The sequence below is a fragment of the Arvicola amphibius genome, chromosome 2 (genome assembly GCF_903992535.2).
Source record: "Arvicola amphibius chromosome 2, mArvAmp1.2, whole genome shotgun sequence".
Lineage (NCBI taxonomy): Eukaryota > Metazoa > Chordata > Mammalia > Rodentia > Cricetidae > Arvicola > Arvicola amphibius.
Genome location: NC_052048.2, coordinates 110867261 through 110892345, shown reverse-complemented (window position 1 = coordinate 110892345; position 25085 = coordinate 110867261). Strand labels below are relative to the sequence as shown.

General features: G+C 37.1%; 1 protein-coding gene across 18 annotated transcripts in view; it reads right to left on the bottom strand.

The window, feature by feature from the left end:
- The window catches only part of Nrxn1 (neurexin 1), a 1076729-nt gene that overhangs the window by 877038 nt on the left and 174606 nt on the right, over positions 1 to 25085 (bottom strand). The window contains exon 4 of one of the 18 annotated variants that reach the window (XM_038319674.1): positions 1199 to 1225. The exons of the other annotated variants lie outside the window; for them this stretch is intronic. Coding sequence (XP_038175602.1) covers positions 1199 to 1225 — 27 coding nt within the window. The remainder of the gene's footprint in view (positions 1 to 1198; positions 1226 to 25085) is intronic. 18 annotated transcript variants of the gene reach the window in all.

Genomic DNA, 25085 nt, shown 5'->3' with positions numbered 1-25085 from the left:
AAGACTGTCTAGTACTTCCGAACAGCTTAGCCTTTTGGCCAGGTGAAGGGCAGTCTTGGTCTTGTTCCTTGCCACAGAGATATTTTAAGATTACAGACATCTTTTTCACTGATTTAATTTTTGGACAGAGGATATATTCATAAGCACAAAAAATCTAAAAGCAGAAAAATGATAAGTGTTGAAATTTCAGACTTACTCTTTCAGTGACCTTTTTTCCTTCTATATCTCCCTCCCTAGTTGAACCCAGAGTACTGTGCAATGTCTCTTTTATAAACTAGAATGTATAAAGTCAAGTTGTTTTTACAAACGAGGAACCAAATTTCGATTTAAGGATCAGATTTCCAGGTGTCGCTAAGAGTCAACAGCAGCTCCAGAGCCTGCTGTGCTCAGAGAAGCCAGTCAGTCACACAATCAGAGAAACAGATATTGAAGGTCTCCAGAGTGAGAACTCTGTTTTGCGTTATTCAGAAGACAGTAACAGGAAACTCTCAAAGTTATTAAAATTAAAACTATGTCAAGACTACCATAAAATTATCACCAGAGCATCATCTCCTAATTTCAGGAAAAGTGAGATTTTGTGTATATACTTATATCTGTCAGTATAGTTATTTATGGCCTCACAGAAATTTTGACAATATCAGCACCAAGCCACACAGATAACTAATGAGGAAAATGAAGTACGGGGAAAAACTGACTTTATACCTAAGACTGGAGAGTCTGAACTCTATCCAAAGTGGATAAGCCTTCCACCATCAAGTAGTGTGTGACAATGGACAAAAGATCTAACATCTATGAGATTAAATCTTCTCATTTGTAAACAGAGAAGACTGTACTGGTTATTAAATAAGTGTTTATAGAAGTCAAAGGATACTTATTGGGCAGATTAAACACTATAGAAATGGGAGCCAATGTTATTATATATTTAACATCTTGTGAAGATGGCACAGCTAGGAGGAATAGAAAGGGTTACATGGTCATAAAAGGATTTACTGAGCTGTTTCCTGAGAAGCTTTAGAGGAGAGCAATATACACATTGCATGCATGGAATAAGACTATCTAATAAAGTTAGAGGGAATAAAGCAAATGCCATACAAAGGGGATACTTGTTGAGTTAGCAACTGACGTGAAAGAAGAAAATCAAGGAAGGCCATGGACACTTCAGTGTCTGGACCAGGTGATGGGCCATGGAGTCTCCAACATGATTCTATGTTGGAATCACTTTTATCTTTTGATTTTATGTTTTCTGAAACAAACAAATAAACAAAAAAGGAAAAATACCTAGGGGTAGAAGTAAATGTTTTGACATTGAGTATAACTCAATTCTAATCAGGTCTGAATAAAGACCTTGTTTTACTTTCATATAATTTAGGATCCTTTAATTTAACATGATTTGAATGGAAAGAAAAAAACAGAATAAACTGTTATTATTCTTCTCTTCTTTTATGAGTTTCAGCAGGAATGTAAGAAATTCAAAAAAGCTTAGCTTTTAATAATCTATACTTTTATTTTTAAATAAATATACATGTCCTGTTAAATTTTGTAATGTCATGCCTTATTCTCAAAACTTAAAATCAATAGCCCTGGTATATGTTTCAAATAATTATTTCATATCTATAACAAAGAGGAAGAGAATATTAAAATTCGTAAGTAGCACTGATTACTAATTCCCATCTTAGCTGAGTTTAAGTGATTGTGTAAAAAAATAAGGAGAACTGAACCCAGTTATCCTGGCAGAAAATGCACAAAGATGTGCTCTTAAGAAATCCCCATCTTTGTGGATGATAAGCCACCCTCAGGAACCAGTTAGCCTATAAGATGCATTATTGAGCAAGCAGCCAAGAGAATGTAAAGCAAATCAGAGGGCACACTCTTTTAAATGAGTGTTTGTTTAGAGAAACTGGAAAAAAGGGTCCTGAATTTATGTATTATAAGTCAATTGGTAGCTTCAATAATCTAGTCTTTCAGATATTGAATCCTCATACTTTCTTTTCTCATATCACATTTAATATACTATGAGACTTATCTAGCATAATTTCAAAAATAGTAGTGTAATTAACTATCTGCCTGTCAGTTTAACTTAGGCCTCTTCCTGGAATTTAAATCCTGGCTTTTAAATAAATTGCACATAAATACTTTATTTATAGAGTTGCTGTTTACACACAGAAATGAATTAGTTTGATTGAATGTGTGGCTGATTATTGGTTAATTGCACATATTCGTAAGCAATGGAGAATTGCATTTCTAGTGTTCAGTCATTCAATATCGTGCAACAAAATAACACAGTCCATCAATAATCAATACACGTGTGTCATGGAAGCATAGATATTGCTGAGCCTGGAAAGGCTCCTTGGTCTGTTTTGAGTGCCCCCTTTAACTATGTGCATATTAAGATCGCGGTAGATGGGCAGTGTTTTCAATAATGTCCATGATAACTCCTTTAGTTATCCTTTGAGTTGCAAAGAATATTTTTGCTATCATACATTGATTAAAACTAGAGCTAAAAAGAAGCCTATCTCAAGCCTGTATAGGTGGCACAGTGGAGGTAAAAGCCTGCAGCCCTGGAACACCAGTACAGACCTAGGAGTGTGGAAAGTGTGAAATGTGTTCCTGGGAAGAAGAGAAGGAGAAATGTCTACCACCATAGAGCTACAGTAAAGAAGAGGTTTTGCTAGTTACAAGGCAGACAACTAATGCTAGCAGATCTTTGCTGTTATTAGGAAACAAATGAAGACAAATGTTTCTGATGGATACAATACTGTTTTACACATAATTTTGGACTCAAACTGGACTACATGAAAATAAAAATGTCCTGTTTTAGATACAATCAAAAGAATTTTATCTATATGCGAATCAACCATGTCTCAAAAGCAAGCAGGAATGTGTTAGCTCCTTAATAAACATTCAGCAATGGGCGAGTCTTTGCTTTATTTCTGAGTAAGCCAATAAAACGAGGGACTCACTATTAAAGAATCAAATTCACGCTGATAAGTGGAACCAAACTGGGTAGCTTCCATCCAAGAAGCAAATGTCAATGTTTGCATACTACATCAGAAAGTTTTGGGGATATGAAGAACTGGCCTCTCACCTCTGTGACATCACCCAACACTTGTGGAGAGCTTGGTGCCTTTCTCTCCACGATGCCTCACCCATAAATGGTGCCTAGGAATGGTATGGTCCCCATTACAGAAATAGTCTACTGTTAGCAGTGCAGGGCTTGCTATAGGTCAGAACCTGAAGGCAGAAAGAGATCAAAGACACAGACCCGTCCCTAGCATTTATCAGGAGAACAGCATTTATCAAGGACTGTTTTACGTTCAACAATTGCAAAGTTAATTTTTGAGCAAACAGAGGAAAACCCCACAGCATGAAATAATATTATAGTGAGTGTATACCTGTGTGTGACAGAGACACATAGAAACTAGTAGATGTTAAAAAAATTATCATTAAATGTAACATTTTTGATGTCTTAAATATTTTAAAAGCATGACTATTATCCCCTGGCTCATTCTTGCTCACATTTTAAATATAAAGATGCAGAGAAAAGCAATAACAAAAATGCTTACCACCCCTTAAATTTTATGATTTCATAATCCTCAGCATAAAAGTAGTTGCTCTTAAAACACTAGTACAGGGCTGAGTGGTGGAACTCCCAGAGAGTGGAATAAGCCAGGATCCAGCAAAAGAAAAAAATAGACATTCACTGCCTAAGGGCTAAACAAACAAGTGTGCTAAGGCCAGAGGCATAGTCAAAGGGTCAACACCTGAATTAGACAGTACCCACTTGAAGCCTCGGGATAATCCTGGCGCTCAAGCAGAAAACTACCCCCTTCTCTTGGGCCTCACCAGGAAAAAATAGACAGTTTTGTCCAGGAATGGTGACAGAGAGTTGACTAGCAAGAGCCTAAACCTCCAGAGTCATTACTTGGTAAGGTTAAGTTCTCTTCAGTAGCATAAGTAACATGAACACTTCTAAATTTGTATCAGGCTAATTGAAGAAAATAAAAACTGGGGTCATGCATTCATAATTTACTATGATGTTTTTAAAGGTGGCACACTAGAATTCTGCTATGTGTCTGAACAGACTACATACAAATGGCAAACAATTGCAGAGAGTAATGAGGATAAAATGGTAAAGTAGGATGTGCCTTTCCATAATTTGTCAACATTTTTTTCTGGGTAATAGCAATATTCTGATATACTGATACTTCACTGATTCATTTAGTAAAATGTACTGCCCCATTGCAGGCATAATTTTTATGCTAGGAGCATCACGGTGAGAAACATGGACATGATTTCTCCTCCAGTGCTGTGGTTTGTAACTGCACACATGCACATCCATACTTGTTATTTACTCCCATTTCCTGACACAGAAGCTATTAGAGCCTTGGGAGTCTGGAACAAGAAAAGAAATGATGTTTCTTATATGCTAACAACTGGTGGGGTTGTCCCTGCTGGGGTGGTCACTATGTAGTTGTGAGATGGTGACTGGTCAATCAAAAGACCTCGGTGTGATGAGGGTTTAGGATTTTCATCACTTAAGGGTGGAGGTGCTGGAGAATAAGTTGATTCTTGTTATTTAACCAATTATGCCTAAGTAACAAAACTCACCCTAAAACTGTACTCACAGAATTTCAAGGCAACTGATATGCAGAGGCCTAAAGAGGAGGTTGACTTATCTAACTTCCTTGCCTTTTCATTCTGTCCATCTCTTCATGGAGCTGTTTGTATTCTTTGCAGTATTCTTCATGGAAAAAACAAATAAATGGGTTTCCGGAGGCTCATGAGACACGTTATTAAATTAATTCAACCCAAACAGGGGGTTATGGGAGCCTCAATTTATAGATGACCAAGTAGAAGCACAGATTTTAACCTATACCTATGAGTGACATCTGAAGAATGTGTGTGGGTAGGGGTGGGGAGTATCTTGGTTTTAAGCCCTCAATCTATGTGATCTGATATTATTTCCAGAGAACTAGTGGCAGGGTTGAGATAAATTATAGGATATCAAGGTGGCATTCACAGAGAAAAACTTGCTATTTGGTTTGAGATAGTTATATACCATTTGGAGGCAATTTTATAAAGAGAAAAAAAATGGCACCTGTGACACTTCTGAAAAAGGAACAATACATAAGTAACAGAAAGCTTGTTAGGAAAACCTGGGTACACATGAAAAACAGGAGGAATAGGGAGATGGAAGTAAACAGCTTAATTGTAGAGATGAGATCAGGAGACTGTTCTAGGCATATTGCTGAAAGGAGGTGGTGGCTGATTCCTGCAACAGCTAACTGTTTCCAAAACAATTGGAAATATCTTTTGAATATAGACCTCACTGTACTTACAATGACTGGGTATATGTGCATATACACATTTTCAAAGGGGATCAGTAAGGAATCCATGATGACTCCTAGGTTTCTTATTTTTTTAACATTTATTTTAATTTATGTGAATGAATTTTTGTTTAAATGTGCATTTGTGTACCATGCACATACCTGTTGCCCAAGGATGTTAGAAGAAGACATCAGATAGATTACCACTAGAATTATGGATGGTTGTCAACTACCATGTGGGTACTGCAAGTCAACCCCGGATGTTCTGAAGGAGCAAGTACTCCTGACCCCAGAGCCATCTCTCCATCCTTGAATCCTAGGTATTTACTTTGAGCCATGGGATAAAATTAATGGTATTGCTGATGTGGAAACTGGGTGCTTCTAAAGGAAGCTGAGCATCTCTGTTAGCCACTTTGAGAACCCTGAGATGTATCTTAGACATTCTGGTGGAGATGTCAGCTTTGTGTTTAGATTCATAAACTAGAGCTCTCTGTGGAGATCAGGATCAGATACATGACTATGATTCATGGACTGCAGACCTCAGTGAAAGTCTCAGCAATGATATCTCTGTGAAAGATGAAGCAGACAGTCGAGTAGACCTGCACCACAGACGTCAGCTAAAAGGCCAAGAACGATAAGGACATTAGATATTCAAGAGTATGTGAAGAAAGGGAGAAACATGAGCTGTGTGACTTGTTCAACTGAATAAAAGGAAGACAGAAGAGTGGTCACTGGATTTGGTGTATGGTGACCTTCATAATGGTTTATTCAGCTAAGAATGCCAAGCATCCTCAAAGAAGGTGCTGAGATCAGTGCCTGAGATGAGGTGAATCTTATGAAGATACAGCAATGGGTACAGAAAAAACAAGCTATTACTTTTTTCCCGTTCTATGCCTGATTACACGAATGTCAAAATTTAAGATTTGGTTTTAATTTATTGTTTTATAGAAACTCAATTTCCCTTGAAGACAGTTAAAAATTATAATAATTAAATTATATGTATGTTTTTAAAACACTTTGGGGAAAATGTGCCTCTATATTTATGTTACAAATGGCACTACTCATAATTTCAATGAAGTTGACCTTCAGGAAAACAGAGTATATATGTATATATATATATATACATATATATATATATGTAATAAATTCTATGAAAGACTTAAATTTACTCTCCAATAAATTAATTACTTCCATATTTAAATTTAATATTTATATTTATGAAACACATTTAAATTTTAGTAATAAAACCTACTGTAACTTTTTCTCACAGATCCTTTTAATTTTCAGAGTACCAGAAGAGTATCAATGAATCCAATTAAGGGTGCTTTGGGTATCTTCTCAGTATGCACACAGCAAAATTCACAACATGAGTGTGTACTCCTTGCTATGAAGGGAAGCCCCACAGGAACCCAGTGACTATTACCTTCTGGGGGGGAAATGAGCTCATTCCTTCTTTTTTATTTTTTTTTAATTTTTTATTATTAAAAATTTCCGCCTCCCCCCACCTCCCATTCCCCCCTCCCCCAACTCCCCTCCTCCTCCCTCTCCAGTCCAAAGAGCAGTCAGCATTTCCTCCCCTGTGGGAAATCCAAGGTCCTCCCCCATCCATCCAGGTCCAGAAAGGTGCACATCTAAACAGACTAGGCTCCCTCAAAGCCAGTACATGCAGTAGGATCAAAACCCAGTGCCACTGTCCTTGGCTTCCCAGTCAGCCCTCATTGTCCGCCATGAAATCAGTGTGGCGGTTTCTCAGGAAATTCGGGATCAACCTACCCAGGATCCAGCAATACCACTCTTGGGAATATACCCAAGAGATGCCCTATCATACTACAAAAGCATTTGTTCAGCTATGTTCATAGCAGCATTATTTGTAATAGCCAGAACCTGGAAACAACCTAGATGCCCTTCAATGGAAGAATGGATAAAGAAAGTGTGGAATATATACACATTAGAGTACTACCCAGCGGTAAAAAACAATGACATCTTGAACTTTGCATGCAAATGGATGGAAATAGAAAACACTGTTCTGAGTGAGGTAACCCAGACCCAAAAAGATGAACTTGAAGCTTCATCTGGCGATGGATGGAGATAGAGACAGATAGAGACATTGGAGTGCTGGACTGAGCATCAAAGGCCCAAATGAGGAGCTGAAAGAGGGAGAACATGAGCAAGGAAGTCAGGACTGCGAGGGGTGCGCCCACCCACTGAGATGGTGGGGCTGATCTAATGGGAGATCACCAAGGCCAGCTCCACTGGGACTGAAAAAGCATGGGATCAAACTGAGCTCATTCCTTCTTTAAGTTGCTGGCTGTGGTTCTGAGAGCACTGGGAACGCAGCAGCTATCTGGAACAAGATCATTGTCTCCTTTGCAGTCCTCTGATGTTTCTGTTTATGCTCTCCAGTATGTTCAGATACCAATATATAGTGATTATGGGAAATTATCTAGGCAAAAAAAGAAGTGACTTTCTGAGATAGTTCCTGGGTTTAGCCGTTAGAGATAGGCAGGTTCGCGCTGCCTTGGAGAAGTGTTGTGTTGAAATGAACAAAGCCCCATGCTCTCCTCTGAATAATAAAAACACTCATCCACATGCCGGCACGCCATGAGGACTTTATTATCAATTGTCACACACAGTAGTTTTATTAGCATTCATTCAAGACCAAGTTAATTTAAAAGCACTTGAAACCTTAGGCAGATGTTTTTAAATGAAAAAAGAAAAATGTTCACGAAGCATTGCTTCACACACTCGCACACCACCTTTTGTACAGGGAACCGGGCGTAGCAGCTCAGTCTTCAAACAGACTCATTTTCCCTGTAAGCCATCTGCACCCTTCTCACCTTTTAACCGCAGGAAAGCAACACGCCTGTCCCGTCAGGACTTCATAGCCTAGGGTCTCTTTCTAATTTTATCCGTTTATTCCACTTAATGTTAAGATATACCCATTCTCACACCAGGTTCCAGAAAGTAGTCTCTCTTTCTTTATATTATATAAATCGACCACTCTGATGACGGGAAGCCTTCACAAAAGCTCATGGACAATGTACGCCATAGTTTAGCTTTCCCATTCCTCGCACATAGTGGACGATGATAAAGGCTCACAAATGATGTATCTGAAAACGTTCAAGGCGTTGCAAACCAGAAAATCCCTAAATGCATGCGTCCAAATCCAGGGAACTGATAAAATGAGCACACAAGGGAAATAAACTTCGTGCAACAACAGAAATCTCAAGAAAAGGCTGCTGAGCAAAGGATGTGAGATCCAACAGGAAACTACAAAGTTCTATACCTTGCCTTGATTAATAGAGCCATTTCAGATAAATGTTTAAGAAATTTTATTTATCTTTTTGGTCTAATGTCAACATGTTTGATTCTTTTTTCTGTGTATAACAAAAAGTTATAGACTATTGCTAGAAAATATAGCTATATTCCTGGTCTCCTAACATAAAATAGCTTCTATAGATAGACTGGTGACTTAGCTTTATTGTCACACAAAAAGCCTGCATGTTTCATAAAGTAGACTGTGCATCTCCTAGAACAGAAACTGTTTCTTTTGTGTCTATAGTGTGCAAAAAAAAAAAGGCAGAAAAAGAAAGGGACATTATTAGTGCATCAGAGTGGTAGGGAGATTAAAGAAAGGAAACAGTGGTGAAGTAGAAGGCCTTTGATAACAGGTTTCACAGTTTGGACATCAGGATTTAAACAGTGTCAGCGTGGAACATTTTTTAGTAGAGGATAGCATAATGAAAATACTATTTTCAGCTCACATGTTTCCTAAATCCACAAAAATAAGAAGTAGTAGAATGGTTAAAATGGTCAGCAGGAGAGTAGAGAGGTCAGAAGTGGGTTGGCATTGACAGCAAGAGAGACATTGATAAATAAATACATGGGAAAGTCACATAGAGTAATTCTCAAAACTGAATTTGTGATTTTTTATTTTTATTTTTTATTTTTTAAATTTTTTGAATTTGTGACTTTTAAGGAACCAATGAGAACTTGATAAAGAATGGAACACCTTAAAATTTAGTTGAGTTGTGAAGACAATGAAAACTACAATGAATAGGCAACATTACCCATGAATGTAAATCGCAAATAAATATGAGGCCCTTGCAGCACGTGTTCAACATATGCTATGTTGTTGAATGATAAAAATATAACACAGAAAGAAAACATGCTATTTAAACAAGTAAAGGAAAAGAAATCATTTTCATTTGCAAGCCAGTGTTCAAACAAAGGACTTGGCTGTAAACTACATTAAAAACACTCTAGTCTCAATAGAAAGAAATTCTGCAGTTTAATTTACAAGTGAACTGAGGAAACAATTCCACAAGCAGAATATATGGAAAGCAAATAAACATAAAAGAAATTCAAACCAACAAGGAAATATAAGTTAAATAAAACATCGGAATGATCAAAATTAAATTAAAACAGATAATAGCAAGTGTTGGCAATGGTATGAGATGACAGAACTTCTTGCTGTGATATGGACACTCTAGAAAGCAGTGTAAAAATATCCTGAAAAATGAAATATGCACTCTTCATCTGCCCCAGCAGTCTCACTCTTAGATGTTTACCCCCAAATGAAAGTGTTCAAAGCTTCTTGTATGAGTGTTTAGAGCTGTTGATTCAGAATTACACTCAATTACTGTAAACTCTATATACAAATATTTCTTACCAGGTACACAATAAGCAAACTGCAGTGCGTTCCTGCAATAGAATAATACTGAGCAATGAATTGCTCATACATGCATGATTCATGAATATCAAGGCTTAAATAATCACATACGGCTTGATGGCATTTATGTGGATAATGACAAAATGCCAAACTGTAGTGTAGTTGATAATTCAGTGGCTTCCTCTGGTTAAGGGGTGCAAGGAGTGTGTCTACAGAGAGAGTAGGAGGGGTTTTGTGGGAGTTTTGTTTTGTTTTCATGATGGGTGCTGACGATAGTTTCTTCTTTATTGTGGTTGATTATATAAATTTGCTCATTTGTCGACAGTCATAGAACCCACGGTACCTTCCTAAAAAGATGTCAGTTCCAATGTATATTAATTTTTAAAGACAAATCTACAGAAAAGGTACAAATATAAAAAGGTAGCCAATTGTGTTTTCTAAAAAAAAAATCCAGAGGAGATAGGGCACACATGAAAATCTGTTGCTAGCATTAAGATTTCAGGCAACTGAAATGAAAAGTCCACCCCAGAATGCATGTCTGACCTTTCCTCACAGTTTCCTATGTAGTTCTGCATGACTGTGCTTTAATAATAAAGGGAGACATTACAGTCGAAAGAGTTTGGCATTTATTTGAATAAATTTTTACCATTAGTTCTAATGGTGACTTTCATATCATTTGATAGGTAAAGTAAATTCTAATAGATTATTCTTAGTCTGTGACTTAAAATGCAAATGTTGTCAGTAATAATGTTAATTGACACACCCGCAGATGACATTTGCTTTGAGAATATTAAAGTTCTCTGAGGAAATACGGGCATAAACATTCAAAATTAAACTTTGACATAATTAATTGCATTACTCCTAAATGAATAAAGCTCTAAATATGTAAACTGCAAAATGTTAGAAAAATCAACATAATTGCATTAGTTTATGCTTCCCAGATGTAAATACTGTCTGGAAGAAGACAAAGTCAGATGTTAGAGAGCGTGTGTCCAGTGTCTACCAGAATCAGGTGTGGCTCATGAGGTTAGGTCCTGGCTTTGTTCTTATCAGCAACACTGTTTTAAGGCAAGAAAATAAAGGCTGTAGACTTTATGGACAAGAGGAGCAAGTTCAATCACATCCCCAGATCTCTCTAAATTTAATCTTCAAATGGAGAAGGGGGTACTCATCGCCTCTCTAAATGAAAACATTCTGCTATCTGGATTTTACACATGAAAACTTTAAAGCCCTTCTTGCATTTGTCAAAGATGGAAATGTATTTTAAGTCACTGCACACCTCAAATGAAATTATCAAGTCTCATTTGGAAAATGAATAAGAAAAACAGGTACATTATTGCCTTTCTTTGATCAGTTACAGTTCTGTACTTATTTTACATCCATATTTTTGTGGTAGTCCTGATGTAACTTACAAAGATCCTTTAGATTTCTCTATTTTTGATATATTAAAAATATTTAGCCAAACAAAACAAAATAATTCAACAACAACAAAAAAGACAGTGATATCCACCAAATGGTTTATGTACCTGTAAAACAAAAATAAATTCAAAAAGAACTGAAATCAGTACCCTGGTACAATATTTCAAAGTAATTATCCTGAGCAAGTGGTGATGTAAACCTCAGAGATACTTAAGCTCATCTCCCAGTCTCACTGACCTGTGTAAGGGATGCTCCATTGTCAAATGTCCCCTTCCAGAGAACAAAAAAACATCTGGTGCACAGTAACGGACAGTTTTTTTTTTTAATCAACGAATGATTCAATAATCAGATTAGAACAGGTCTAAGAAACAGGCTGTGGATGTGAATCAAGACTAAAATGGTATGCGTCAGATCCTGATTCAATGCTCAGTACTGCAAAAACAGGAAACAGACACTCCAGCAAGCACCTGAAGATGATGAAAAAGATGTCGTTTGGCTGTTGCCTACCTGTATACATGTGAGAATCCAGCTGGAATATTCTGAGGAAAAGCAGAAAGCAGACAATCGAACCATTTTAAAATACATTTAGGACCAATCATATTTTAATTGGGAATTTTCAGATATAATACTGAAAACTCCATTATTTTAGCCATTCGACATTACTGAAGTTTGTTTTCATTTTTTTTTTTTTTTTTTTTTTTTTTTTTTTATAAAATCAGGCCGGGCGGTGGTGGCGCACGCCTTTAATCCCAGCACTCGGGAGGCAGAGACAGGTGGATCTTTGTGAGTTCGAGGCCAGCTTGGTCTTCTAAAAGAGCTAGTTCTAGGACAGGCTCTAAAGCTACAGAGAAACCCTATCTCAAAAAAAAAAAAAAAATCAGTGCAGTGAATTTTAACGTTAATTAAGAAACATTTGAATGTAGTAGCGGTTGCTACTACAACTATTAAACCAACTACTACAACCAATTAGATGATGTAGCTTTCCCTCAAATATTAACTAGCAGCTAAGAGAGAGGTGATGCTTTAAGTTATGCATATTTTACAGGCACAAGGTCAATTTGTTTTAAACTTCTATGTTTTATTGTGGGCACCAAGATTAATAACATCTTACTTTTTTAGAGTATATGACTGTTAATCCTCTTCTATTTCATGCAAGCCCTACATCTTTCATAAAACTTGAAAAACTGTAGCCCATATTAAATCTTCTTTTATGTGGCCTCCCATGCTATCATATTATGTTCATCAGCGGATCACAGTGATGCACGTTGTACCTTTGCAACTGCACAGTAAACACCTTAAGAGCAAATACTGTGATTCATACACACCACATAATCTGTGCTGTGCTCCAAAGACTGTTTGACACCTTCCAATACTAACTTTGAAATGCATTTTTCTAATCCATCATTTCCATTTTTCATCAAACAAAAAATATATATAGAGAAGCAGGTACTATGGTTGCTACAAGCATGAACTATACTTGTTAGCCGTGGTTGACATGAAATTCTAGCTCTGTTCTATGTATGAAGCATGCGAAAAGAAAATGGGTCAATCTTGCTTTTCTTCTTTGGTATTCTTTTACCTACATAAAATCTATGTGCATGGGTTCTCTCTCTGATATACCCAAGAAAAGTGCTCAAAAGGATTATAAGGAAAAACAGAGAAAGGAAAAATACAAAACAGAACAAAAACCCATGCACGACAAACTAAACATTTTTTTGACTTCTGCTTTTGCTCTGATTTCAGGCAGCTGCCCTTCTCCTTTCCAGACTCCCACATTTATTAACTTTGAAAGCATATAGCTTAATATTTCATGAGCAAAATAAATATTCCGAGTCAATTTCCAATTCTTTATCATTGTGTCTTCAGAGCTGTATTTACCTTTTTGCTAGGCAACATCTTTTATAGTGAAGTTTGAAAAGACTAGCCCTAAAAAGATGTTAAATAATACTTTATTTTTCTTACTTTTTTTTTCTTCTTTTATGACAGGGGTTCTCTGTGGAGCTTTGAAGTCTACCCTAGAACTTGCTCTGTAGTCCAGACTGATCATGAACTCACAGAGATCCACCTGCCTCTACCTCCCACGTGCTGAGATTAGTACACCATCTGGGATGGGATTTAGTAATTTTTATGATGGAACAACATTTGTGTGACAGTTATGGTATATATTTATAAAGATAAATAAATATATATAGTTTATTTTAATATATTTGTGTGACTTTAAATAGTTTGAATTTTATCAATAAAATTTCCATATATAATGTATTTTATTAAAGTAGCAAAGAATATTCATTTTAAATATATTGCATAGGGCTGAGAAAATGGTTCAGTTCATAAAACACTGTCTATGTAAGAACTGAGTTTAGATACTAGTCTCCCACAGAAGAGAAACACAATGCACATTTGGAACCCTAGTGTTAGGGTGTGAGGGTTCTGCTGGCCAGTCAGTCTAGCCAAAGCAGTGAGGTGCTGATTCATCAACAGATCCTGTCTCAGAATATGGTGCAGAGTATTAGAAGACAAGTACTAATAACTTTTGCCACCACACAAACATATTTGCACACATATGCATACACCATACATAGCTACACACACTCATAATAGTTATGTACTAGCTTCTCAAACCTAGCATATAATTAACACATTTTAAATTTCACTGCTTATGTTTATAAACAGAAGAATGATTTTCAAGCAACAAGCACATAAGAATATACACAATATACACAATAGTTTGCTAGATATTACATAGTAAAAATAGATTAGAAAAAAACATTGGGATGTTTATTATGCAGTGCTCAACGCCACAGTGTTCTGTTCACCTTGGATTCTGACAGGTGTATTTAAATAAACACAGGAGAGCTGGTGACTTGACGCAAACGATAATAATGAATAGCTCTTATCAAAGCACGCAAGTAAGTATTTCAGGTTCCACAAGAAACTAATTACACTATATTCCAATATAATTAGTTAGGCGCTATTAATGTTTTATGAGAAAAAAATCACAACAAACCTGCTTTCCTCCTAATTATGAAGAATAATAGTCTCCTTCAAAGAGTATTTCTTTTTTAATGAAAAAATTATCTTTTCATAAAAATGTGTAGCCAAGCGGTCATACTCTCTTTACAAATACTCATCAAATAAAATCCTAATTTATATTTCTAAGAGAAGTTTCTTGAGTATATGGAAATAATTTTCTTATTATGCAGTGTATTATTCCAAAATACTGAGATTGAGATATATTCATATTTGCATGAATATGTACCTTTCAGTTTATTTGCAATGTAATTGGTAAAGCCATGTAAAAACACTCACACTACAAACTTATGAAAGTTACATATAACTGTGCAAAAAGCAACTGTATTTGGAAGAAATATTGATTTTATAATTTCTGAATAAATAAATAATAGTTTTTCATGAAGCTAGGAGAGAGAATAAAATTTATCAGAGTAAGGAGCTTTGGAGGTAACTGACATTGAATTTTTTAGTAATAGCACAGAAAATTTGCCCCCGAAATTTACCTTAAATATACTCAAAAGCATCCAAATTGAACTCATGGTGATGCATTATGGACATTAGCTTTGGCTTCTACTGGCTTACCAGTCTTCTAATAACCGTCTAATAACCTATCCTGGTGAACTTCTGTGGCCACTGCCAGGATGGGACACAGCAAAAACTCTCTTCACTCCATCTTATTCTTCGGTAGTTACAGAGAGTAGATAGCTGACCTGAGAGCAGCTCAAATCTTATGATAGCTTATTGTCCAGTCTAAGCTGCCCAGTTCAGTATTAATCGTGAAATATATCTGTAATGCTCAAATCTTATTCTTTTCAATGTTTGTATAAGTATTACTTTGTAAACCACTAAATAACAATGTTAATAATGTCATATGAATCACAAAAATGATTCCCTCTCCCATAATGAAATCATAGGCTTTTGTGTTTAGACTATGGGGGAAGGCTGGGGGTAAAAACATTTGGAAGGACTAACTTGGGCTTATGCAGTTTGTAAAAACATCATTAATTTTACTTGATATTGTTAGACTTGTGGCTATGTAGAACCCTAAATTTCAGTTTTCAGAAAGTGATTTTATGTGGGAATATTGTCTTCACAGAGGTTAAAATGGGGTTATTACAGTGGGCAAACAATTCAATAGGATTGGCCGCAGAGAAAGACAGACTGCACAGAGGGAAGTCACAGCAAAGAGATGGTCAGATGGCTACAGTGAGGGACCTGAAGGAGCAACAAGGATCACAGACAGGCAGAGAATTTGAGATGAGGAGTAAATCTTGCTGTGGGACATTGGTCTGTATCCTGTCAATTATATCTTAAATAAACGCTGAATGGCCAGTAGCTAAGCAGGAAGTATAGGCAGAAAACCAGACAGGAAGTAGAGGCAGGTCAAGGAGAACAGGAGAATTCTGGGAAGAGGAAAGCCAATTCCTCTGCAGTTGTGAGCCCATCACAGAAGAAGCAAGATGTGACTGACCCACTGAAAAGGCTACCGAGCCATGAGGCTAACATAGATGAGAATAACGGGCTAATATAAGTTGTAAGAGTTAATAAGAAGCCTGGGTCAATAATAATGGGCCAATAAATTTATAACTAATGCAGACCTCTGTGTTATTTCTTTGGGACCTAGTGACTGTGGGAACTGGGCAGGACAGAAAACCCTGACAATAGAACCTTATCAGAGCTATCAGAAGAAGGGTAGCCCTGCCAAGATCTTGACTTCAGAGAGCTGTGCTCAGTCTTTGGGGCTATGAAACATTAAACACTGCTTTCCCTGATTTCATTTTTTGTCTTTTGATATTTCAGATACAGGAATCTCATACAAGGACCTTGGAGAATATGTGAGCTCATAAACCATAAAGCTGAGGCAGAAACATATAAAGTATCTTGCTGTGCAGGGTCCCAGATCTACCTCAGCCAAAACAAGGGCCTAGATTTTCTAAGGTTTAGGTTGTTCTTGTGGAGAATGACAAGTGGAAAATTCATAATTTTGTAAAGTTTATAAAATTTAATTCTTTTAAGCTATTTCATTGGGAGCCTTTGCTAAATACTTTAAAGTAATATATTGTTTTATTTTTTTCTGTGCATCTCTGCTCCACTACTAATGTTTAGAGCTATCCTTTTCAGTACTCAAGAGAAAATTTAAAATTTTTTATTAACTCACTAGATACTTGATTTTTATCAATAATCCATCTATTATGGCATGCAATATGAATTGACATTTTAAAAGGCTATTAAAGTATATAAGAAGATTATAAAAATATCATGAAAGGATATCAATTTTTTAATTAATTATACCTAAAATTTATTTGTGATATCAAAAAGTATCAATCTACCACACAGCAACACGGTCTTTCTTTTATAGCTCCTCTAAGAATAATTTCAACCCATTCATTAGGCAGAGGAAAATTAGTGTTTAGCTTTTAGCACTTTTCCCAATCCACAATCAATGTTCCATAATGGATGAGAAAAAAACAATAAGCAGTGGCTGTGAGCTAGACATTATTTTATACATGCAGACTACAGTAGTAAGACAGATATACAAACACCTATGTTATTGTTGAGAAGCAGAATAAAAGGTAAATAAGGTATATAATATATTGGAAGACGTGCACGGACATACAGGGCTACTGTCATTTGAAGTGGGGTTGTAAGGGAAACCTACAGAATTGCTACTTGACTTGACTATTGAGGAAAGACGTCATGGTTGTACGTCTGAGGGGTGACAATAAGCTTCAAGGCTTCACCTTTTCATTCTTGTGTTTTGACAATGAAAAGCTGAAGCCTTGAAGCTGCCAGAAATGGTCCTAATTTAAATGTCACTCATCCTAAGACAACTGTTAATTATATCTCTCTTAAGTTCCATCAGTGTCTCAGATTTAATGCTAGTACACAGTTAAATTACTGAGGTCAACATTTCTACACTAAAGGGGACTATATTTGTTACATGAATGAAGTTTGCTTGTTTATTTGCTTCCAGGTTTTCAAGACAGGATTTCTGTGTGTAGCCTTGGTTGTCCTAAAACTGGCTCTGTATACCTGGCAGACCTTGAACTCAGAGATCCACCTGCCTCTGCCTCTCAAGTGCTGGGTTTAAAGGTGTGTGCCACCATCACCCTGCTACATGAATGAGTCTTTGAAATGCACGCCCCCATCTCATATCTCATCATTTGGTCTTTGTCAAACGGTTTACATTCCTTGAGCAGCAATTTTGTCATCAATTCCCAAACTTGGAAACCAAGATTGATGCTGGAAGAATCTTTTAATATCCAGGCGAAAAGTTCAGGAAGATAAGATTAGCATCAACAATAAGAGTTTTCTCTCACTATGTAAGTTTTATTTAGTATCCCCCTTGTGTTCCATTTTCACCACTGAGACCAATATCTTTATAGAGGTCCAGATGGTGTCAGGAGATTCTGACAATGAAAAGTAGCTCAAGCTGAGAGCCTCAAGGAAGAACAAATCATCGCTTGCCTGGAAGACCAATTTCAATTACATCCTTACGATGCCCTTATCAGAAGGGGTGCTTACAGTGCTCTATGCCTTGTATAGCAATAGATAACCTGTGCGTGGGCCAGCGGTTCTGCAATAGGGAGGAGCCACATGGGCAATGAAAACATATCCTACCTTAAATACAGCAAAACTTTCATTAATACGTTGCAAATACTGTGTACTAAAATTCTTTTAAAAATTGAAAATTTCTAAAGAAAGAAAAAGAAAATTAAATTAATCAGAATGAGAGTGTAGAAATGTCCTGATCTGGGAGAAGATGTTAGGAAGATTTTAAAAATATTTTTATTTATTCTTATTTTTAAGTATTTGGATGTTTTACCTGTATGCATTATGCTCACCACATAGGAAACATCCCAGAGTGTCAGGCTGACCCATTCAGTTTACATAAAGACATTGTCAGAAGATAACTCCACTGCTCAGATGTATAAATTCAGCAGCCCCCTTCCAGATTCAGGAAGAAATGCTAATTAGACCTGAAGCAGCTTTTTAGACTCTGTATCAATTCAGCTCTGTCTATGCCTCTGCCCCTCTGCAAAGTGGAAAACAGTGGTGTCCTACATACTGCACTAATGTATAAATAACTTCTATGCTCATTTAGCTACTTCAGCACATCCAAGAAAATGACATTATGAATGAGCTCCATTACCTAGAGGAAACCGATAGACTAAATGTGGGCTTCCACACAACTTAATATGCATCTAATGTACAACTTAAGCAGTATCTTCCACACTAAGTGACAGGCAATTTATCTCCATACATCAGTATGTGTCATGAATATGACACAGCTACATCGTTGAAAGGATTTGAAATTTCCAGACTTAACCAGATTTTCCTACATTCATTTATTAGCAAGCTACTTGTAGAAACCAAATTAATTACCGTGGCCATGCAGCTATGACTATGCTTCCATTTAGTTAGTTTATTTAAGCTTTTTCTGTCTTCTACTTGAAACCAGACAAGTAAGAGGTCACTGTCCTAATATGATGCCGTGTGTGTATGTGTGTGTGTGTGTGTGTGTGTGTTGTCATAGCTAAATTCTCTGTTTCTGTTAAGCAAAGTATTCGTGCAAAGCTTATCACATGACATTTACTTCAATTTAATATCTGTTGTTTAGATTGAGTGGTTTATATCAAGGTTATATAATAATTTCTTTACCTAGATACTTTATAATTAGTTACCAATTATAAAATACATATATCTAACATTTAATTATTTCTTTGGAAAGTATATCTTATAGCCTAAAGAGTTTGGTTTGAAACTTTTACAGATTATCCCCAAGTTCTTTCTGCATATTCTCACATGGATTCTCTGCTGTTCATCCCTATTGATTACTAGTAGAATGTCTATATTTGATACTTAATGAATGCAAAAAACCCAGTCCAATTAGGTGAGTAAACCCTTCACAATTTCTTGAAGAAAAGAAATCTCTTTACATGTTGACACCCTTAAACCATCTTCAAACAATCTGGTTATACCATCCAATAAACAAAATTATATGTGACGACTTTTGCTTTGATTATGTAATAACAAACAATTATTGTTTCCCAGACTTTTCTAAGATTAAGTGCTAAACACTCTAGTTCAAGTCTAGCCTGACCTTGGGACATGCAACCTCCACCTACAAAAACCATTTCCATTTGTTTGCCCACATATTTCTGGATATCTCATCTAGGAGATGACAGGCTACTTTAGCCAACAAAACTGCTCACCATTTAGCCATCCATTAAGTCATTACCCAGCACATGTTCCGGCTATAATTATCTACTTCAAATGGCTTTTCTTTACTGTGCACATTCTGATTTAGGTTATGAGTACAGTGAGACACTGAAAGAAAATATGTCCTAATTGTTAAATAGGAGGAAAATTATCTGTCAGACAATTTCTTATCACAATTTAAAGGATGTACAATAACTCAAAATATATCACATGCCATATGATAGAGACTCCTTGGATTGTATTCATAAGCATAAGATCAAATTCTGACAAAGAATGTCTGGGGTTACATTCAGATTTGTACAACAGAGAATGGAGGAAACACAATCATTAAGTGAATGCACTACTCATGAACAGGACCCAGATTTGCTGCCAGCACACAACTGCCTGGAACTCCAGCTCCAGAGGAAACTAAAACCTATAGGTGAGTTTCTCTGTATCTCAAGGGTCATTCCTTGGTGGATACCCTCTTCTTGTCTCTTTGGATACTGCATGTGCACACACACACACACACATACACACACACATTTACACACAACTCTACCCACATGTGCACACATACACACCCATTTACACACAACTGCACCCACTTGTGCACACATGCAACACACACACACAATTAAAAATAAAATAAAATCTTTAAAAAATGCATTTTCTCCCAAAGGTCACACATTGAAACACTGGAACTCTTACAGAAATTGAATCCATTTGAACTTCTTCAGTTGAGAATTCTCTGTTTAGATCAGTACCCCATTTTTTAATTGGGTTAATTAGCATTTTAAAGTCTAGTTTCTTGAGCTCTTTATATATTTTGGAGATCAGACCATTGTCTGTTGTGGGGTTAGTGAAGATCTCCCAATCAGTAGGTTGCCTTTTTGTCTTATTGACAGTGTCCTTTGCTTTACAGAAGCTTCTCAGTTTTAGGAGGTCCCATTTATTCAAAGTTGCCCTTATTATCTGTGCTACTGGGGTTATACATAAGAAATGGTCTCCTGTGCCTATATGTTGTAGACTCTTTCCCACTTTCTCTTCTATCAGGTTCACAGTGTTCAGATTGATATTGAGATCTTTAATCTATCTGGACTTAAGTTTTGTGCACGGTGATAGATAAGGATCTATTTTTACTCTTCTACAGGTTAACATCCAGGTCTGCCAGTACCATTTGTTGAAGATGTTTTCTTTCTTCCATTGTATACTTTTAGCTCCTTTGTCAAAAATCAGGTGTTCATAGGTTTGTGGGTTAATGGCCAAAAGACACTTAAGGTCATGCTCAATCTCCTTAGTGATGAGGGAAATGCAAATCAAAACAACTTTGAGATACCATCTTACACCTGTCAGAATGGCTAAAATAAAAAACACCAATGATAGCCTTTGGTGGAGAGAACACTCATCCATTGCTGGTGGGAATGCAAACTTGTGCAACCACTTTGGAAATCAGTGTAATGGTTTCTTAGGAAATTTGGGATCAACCTACCCCAGGATCCAGCAATACCACTCCTGGGAATATATCCAAGAGATGTCCAATCATACTACAAAAGCATTTGTTCAACTATGTTCATAGCAGCATTATTTGTAATAGCTAGTTCCTGGAAACAACCTATATGCCCCTCAATGGAAGAATGGATAAAGAAAGTGTGGAATATATACACATTAGAGTACTACTCAGCGGTAAAAAACAATGACATCTTGAATTTTGCATGCAAATGGATGGAAATAGAAGACACCATTCTGAGTGAGGTAACCCAGACCCAAAAAGGTGAATATGGTATGTACTCATGCATAAGTGAATTCTAGCCATAGAATTGAGCCTATATTTCATGATCCTAGAGAAGCTAGATGAACCCAAAGAAAAACATGTAGTTATCCTCCTGGATATTGGAAGTAGACAAGATTGCCAAGCAAAAATTGAGAGCTTGGGGGTGGGGGTAGGATGGGAGTAAGGGGAGATGGGAAGAGAGAAGTGAGAAGGGGAAGATAGGGAGAGCTTGGAGGAGTAGGACAGTTGGGACGGAGGAAGAGTGGATATGGAATCAGGGAAGTATACATCTTAATAAAGGAAGCCCTTTGAAGGTAGGCAAGATATTGGACTCTAAGGGGTTCCCAGGTGTCCAAGGAGATGTCCCCAGCTTGCTCCTTGAGCAGCTGAGGAGAGGGTGCCTGAACTCGCCCTACACTATAGCCACACTGATGAATATCTTGCATATCACCATAGAAACTTCATCTGGCGTTGGATGGAGATAGAGACAGAGACCCCCATTGGAGCACTGGATTGAGCTCCCAAGGTCCAAATGAGGAGCAGAAGGAGGGAGAACATGAGCAAGGAAGTCAGGATCATGAGGGGTGCGCCAATTCACCGAGACAATAAGACTGATCTAATGGGAGCTCACCAAGGCCATCTGGACTGGGACTGATGGAGCATGTGATCAAACTGGACTCTCTGAACATGGCTGACAAAGAGGGCTGACTGAGAAGCCAAGGACAATGGCACTGGGTTTTGATTCTACTGTATGTACTGGCTTTGTGGGAACCTAGTCTGTTTGGACCCTCACCTTCCTAGACCTGGATGGATGGGGGAGGATCTTGGACTTCCCACAGGGCAGGGAACCCTGACTGTTCCTTGGACTGGAGAAAGAAGGGAAGGGGGTGGGGGAGGGGAAGGGAAATTGGAGGAGGGGAGGAGGTGAAAATTTGTAAAATTATATAATTTAATAAAAAAATGAAAAAAAGAAATTGAATCCAAGTTAAAGCACAATATTTTTCACATTAATGTTGTGCATCTGGTGTTGTACCTCTACTTTTACAACTGACAGAAGGACACAATTGACTCATATATGTTAATAGCAATCATTGCAGGTCTAATCTAAGAATGGAAGGACTTTCTTCCTTCAAGGGAACTCCTGATGATTTCTCTGTTAGCCTAAACTAAAATGTAGCCTTTCTTTTCATGAACTGTTTCACTTATTAGTGGTTTTATTTGCCTAATAAGAGTGAAAATTCATATAGGGATACTTGCTAATGAAAAAAAAGAACCACACCCTCTATGTATCTTCCAGTTTAATGTTTGAATAAACAGGAGTTTACTACAGTGTTTAGTATAACTAGTGTATGATACAGGTAGAAGCAAATAAGTGGGGACTGCAGAAAATTCTCCCAAGACTCACCCAGTCTTCAGAAAGTTGTAGCAACCATTAGTTTATGCCCTAGAAATCTCAGGTCTCTCGTTCAAATCCCATGACATAGTATCTCCCCACCCTCAACTGTTACCCTTACCCAATCTCATTCAAGCATACATCTTAAAGGGCCTTACTATACCGGTGGGAGGAAAATATGACTAAGTATAGACCTTTCTTAAACTGAACTTCCAACTGTCATAGTACCCTAACTCCTCCAGTAGGAGCTCCCTTCTGCAGCAAGCAACAACCTCAGCTTAGTCTTGACAACAGACTGTTGATAATATCTGGGATATAGGAATTCAAATCAACCATTTCTTATACAAAAGGTTACACAGACTAGTGAGAGAGAGACTGCCTGTTACTACTAACACTGTGCCGTGGTAATTCCCCTTGAAAGGAATTTGTGCAGTGATGTGGGATTTCCACCGTATGCTATGATTACCATAGAGAAACAAAGGAAATGCTTTGGGCTTATAGCAAGCTACAGGGGAACAGAGCTAGGTTAGGTATTCCGTGGAGTCAAAGAAAAGCCATGTAGCCTTGCTGAAGTCAGACAACAGAACTTTAGCCTGTAAGCCACAGCCATGTGGTGATACATAGATTAATAGAAATGAGTTAAATTAATATATAAGAGTTAGCCAATAAGAATCTAGAGCTAATGGGCCAAGCGATGATTTAATTAATACAGTTTCTGTATGCTTATTTTGGGGCTAAGCAGTCAGGAACAAACTAGCAGCCTCCTTACCACAAATTGGCACCAACATAGCTGATCCACTTAAAAGCCTGAGAGAGCTTGGGAAGTTATTTTAGATAGAAAAGAATGGAGTTAAGTACGGCTTCTTGACAACAACACTTTCTCTGTGGGCTCTGCCTGGTAGAGGCAAGTGCTCTCATTTAAGAGAGGCTTCCTGACTCAGCTTTAGCTGCAAAACCTTGAAGCTCTTTTAAGAGGTCCTGCCACAAAACAGTTAAATGGTGTTGATGAAAAGCTGAATGCATGATTTTTGGTGGTGACAGGGACCTTGAAATGCCATAGAGTTGTGGCAATAAACATGGCTCTGGCCAGTACCATGAGGCTAGACTCTCAGAAAGATAAAGATTGGACTGGATCCAGCCATCAAAGCCACGACTTTAATCCTAGCCACATTGCTTAGCAAATTAAAGACTCACATGGTCAAAAAAAGAGAGATATTCAGTAAGACAGATTCAAAGACAAAGAAAACCTCTAAATGGTTTACAGTGTGTTTAAAAATATATGCAGGCTTTGGAGAAAAAAATAAAAAGGTTAAAGTCTTTAAAAGAAAAAATAAAAAAGAGAGTAGTTGGGTGTAGTAGCACACTCCTTTAATCCCAACACTTGGGAGTAAGAGGCAGGCAGATCTCTGTGAGTTCAAGGACAGCCTGGTCTACAGAGTATAAATTCCAGGACAGACAAAGATACACAAATAAACTCTGTCTCAAAAAGCCAAAAACTAAAAATAAAAATAAAAGAGAGGTTAAAATAAAGCCACGTAGAGATGAAAAATACACAAAGAGTCTGGATACTGTATGTTATTGTGTTGTTGTCTTTAAATTGTCTGATGACTGAGGAAGGAGCAAATGCTGCTGAAAGGCATTTGATTATAAATGCTGCTGTATTAATCATATATATATAATATTTTGACTTTAATATTTAAGTCAAAAGATATGATACTTTGTATAAAAGATTTTGTTTTTGTTTCCAAAGGAAGCGAGGGACTGTGGATTCATTTTGCATTAAGAAAAAAAATCAGGTTTGACCAAAGAAGACCCCAGAGAAATCTCTGATAAGAGTGCATGGCCCAGATGTCTGAGTTCTACATCCAGAAAAGTTAAAATACTGCTGCCTGAGATGATCAAGCCTCACAAAATACTCTACTCAGGACTTGATCATAATTCTAAATTTTTTTTAGGTCCCCATAAGATTATCAGTGCTCCTAATCAGCAAGAAGTAGCCTAGAAAACTAAGCCACATTCCCTAAAAATGGATTATGGATGGTTGCCTTTGTTTAGAATGTTGGTTACAAGTTATTATGGATAATGATCAGTAGGAAAGCTAAACAAAGGATATTAGATTCAGAGTTCTTGTTTAAAAAAGGGGTGGAGGGAATCTGTGGGACAGTGGTCTATACCCTGTCACTTGTATTTTAAATAAAGGCTGATTGGCCAGTAGCCAGGTAGGAAGAATAAGCAGAGAGACCAGGCAGGAAGTAGAGGCAGATGGAAGTTTCTCTCTGCACTAGT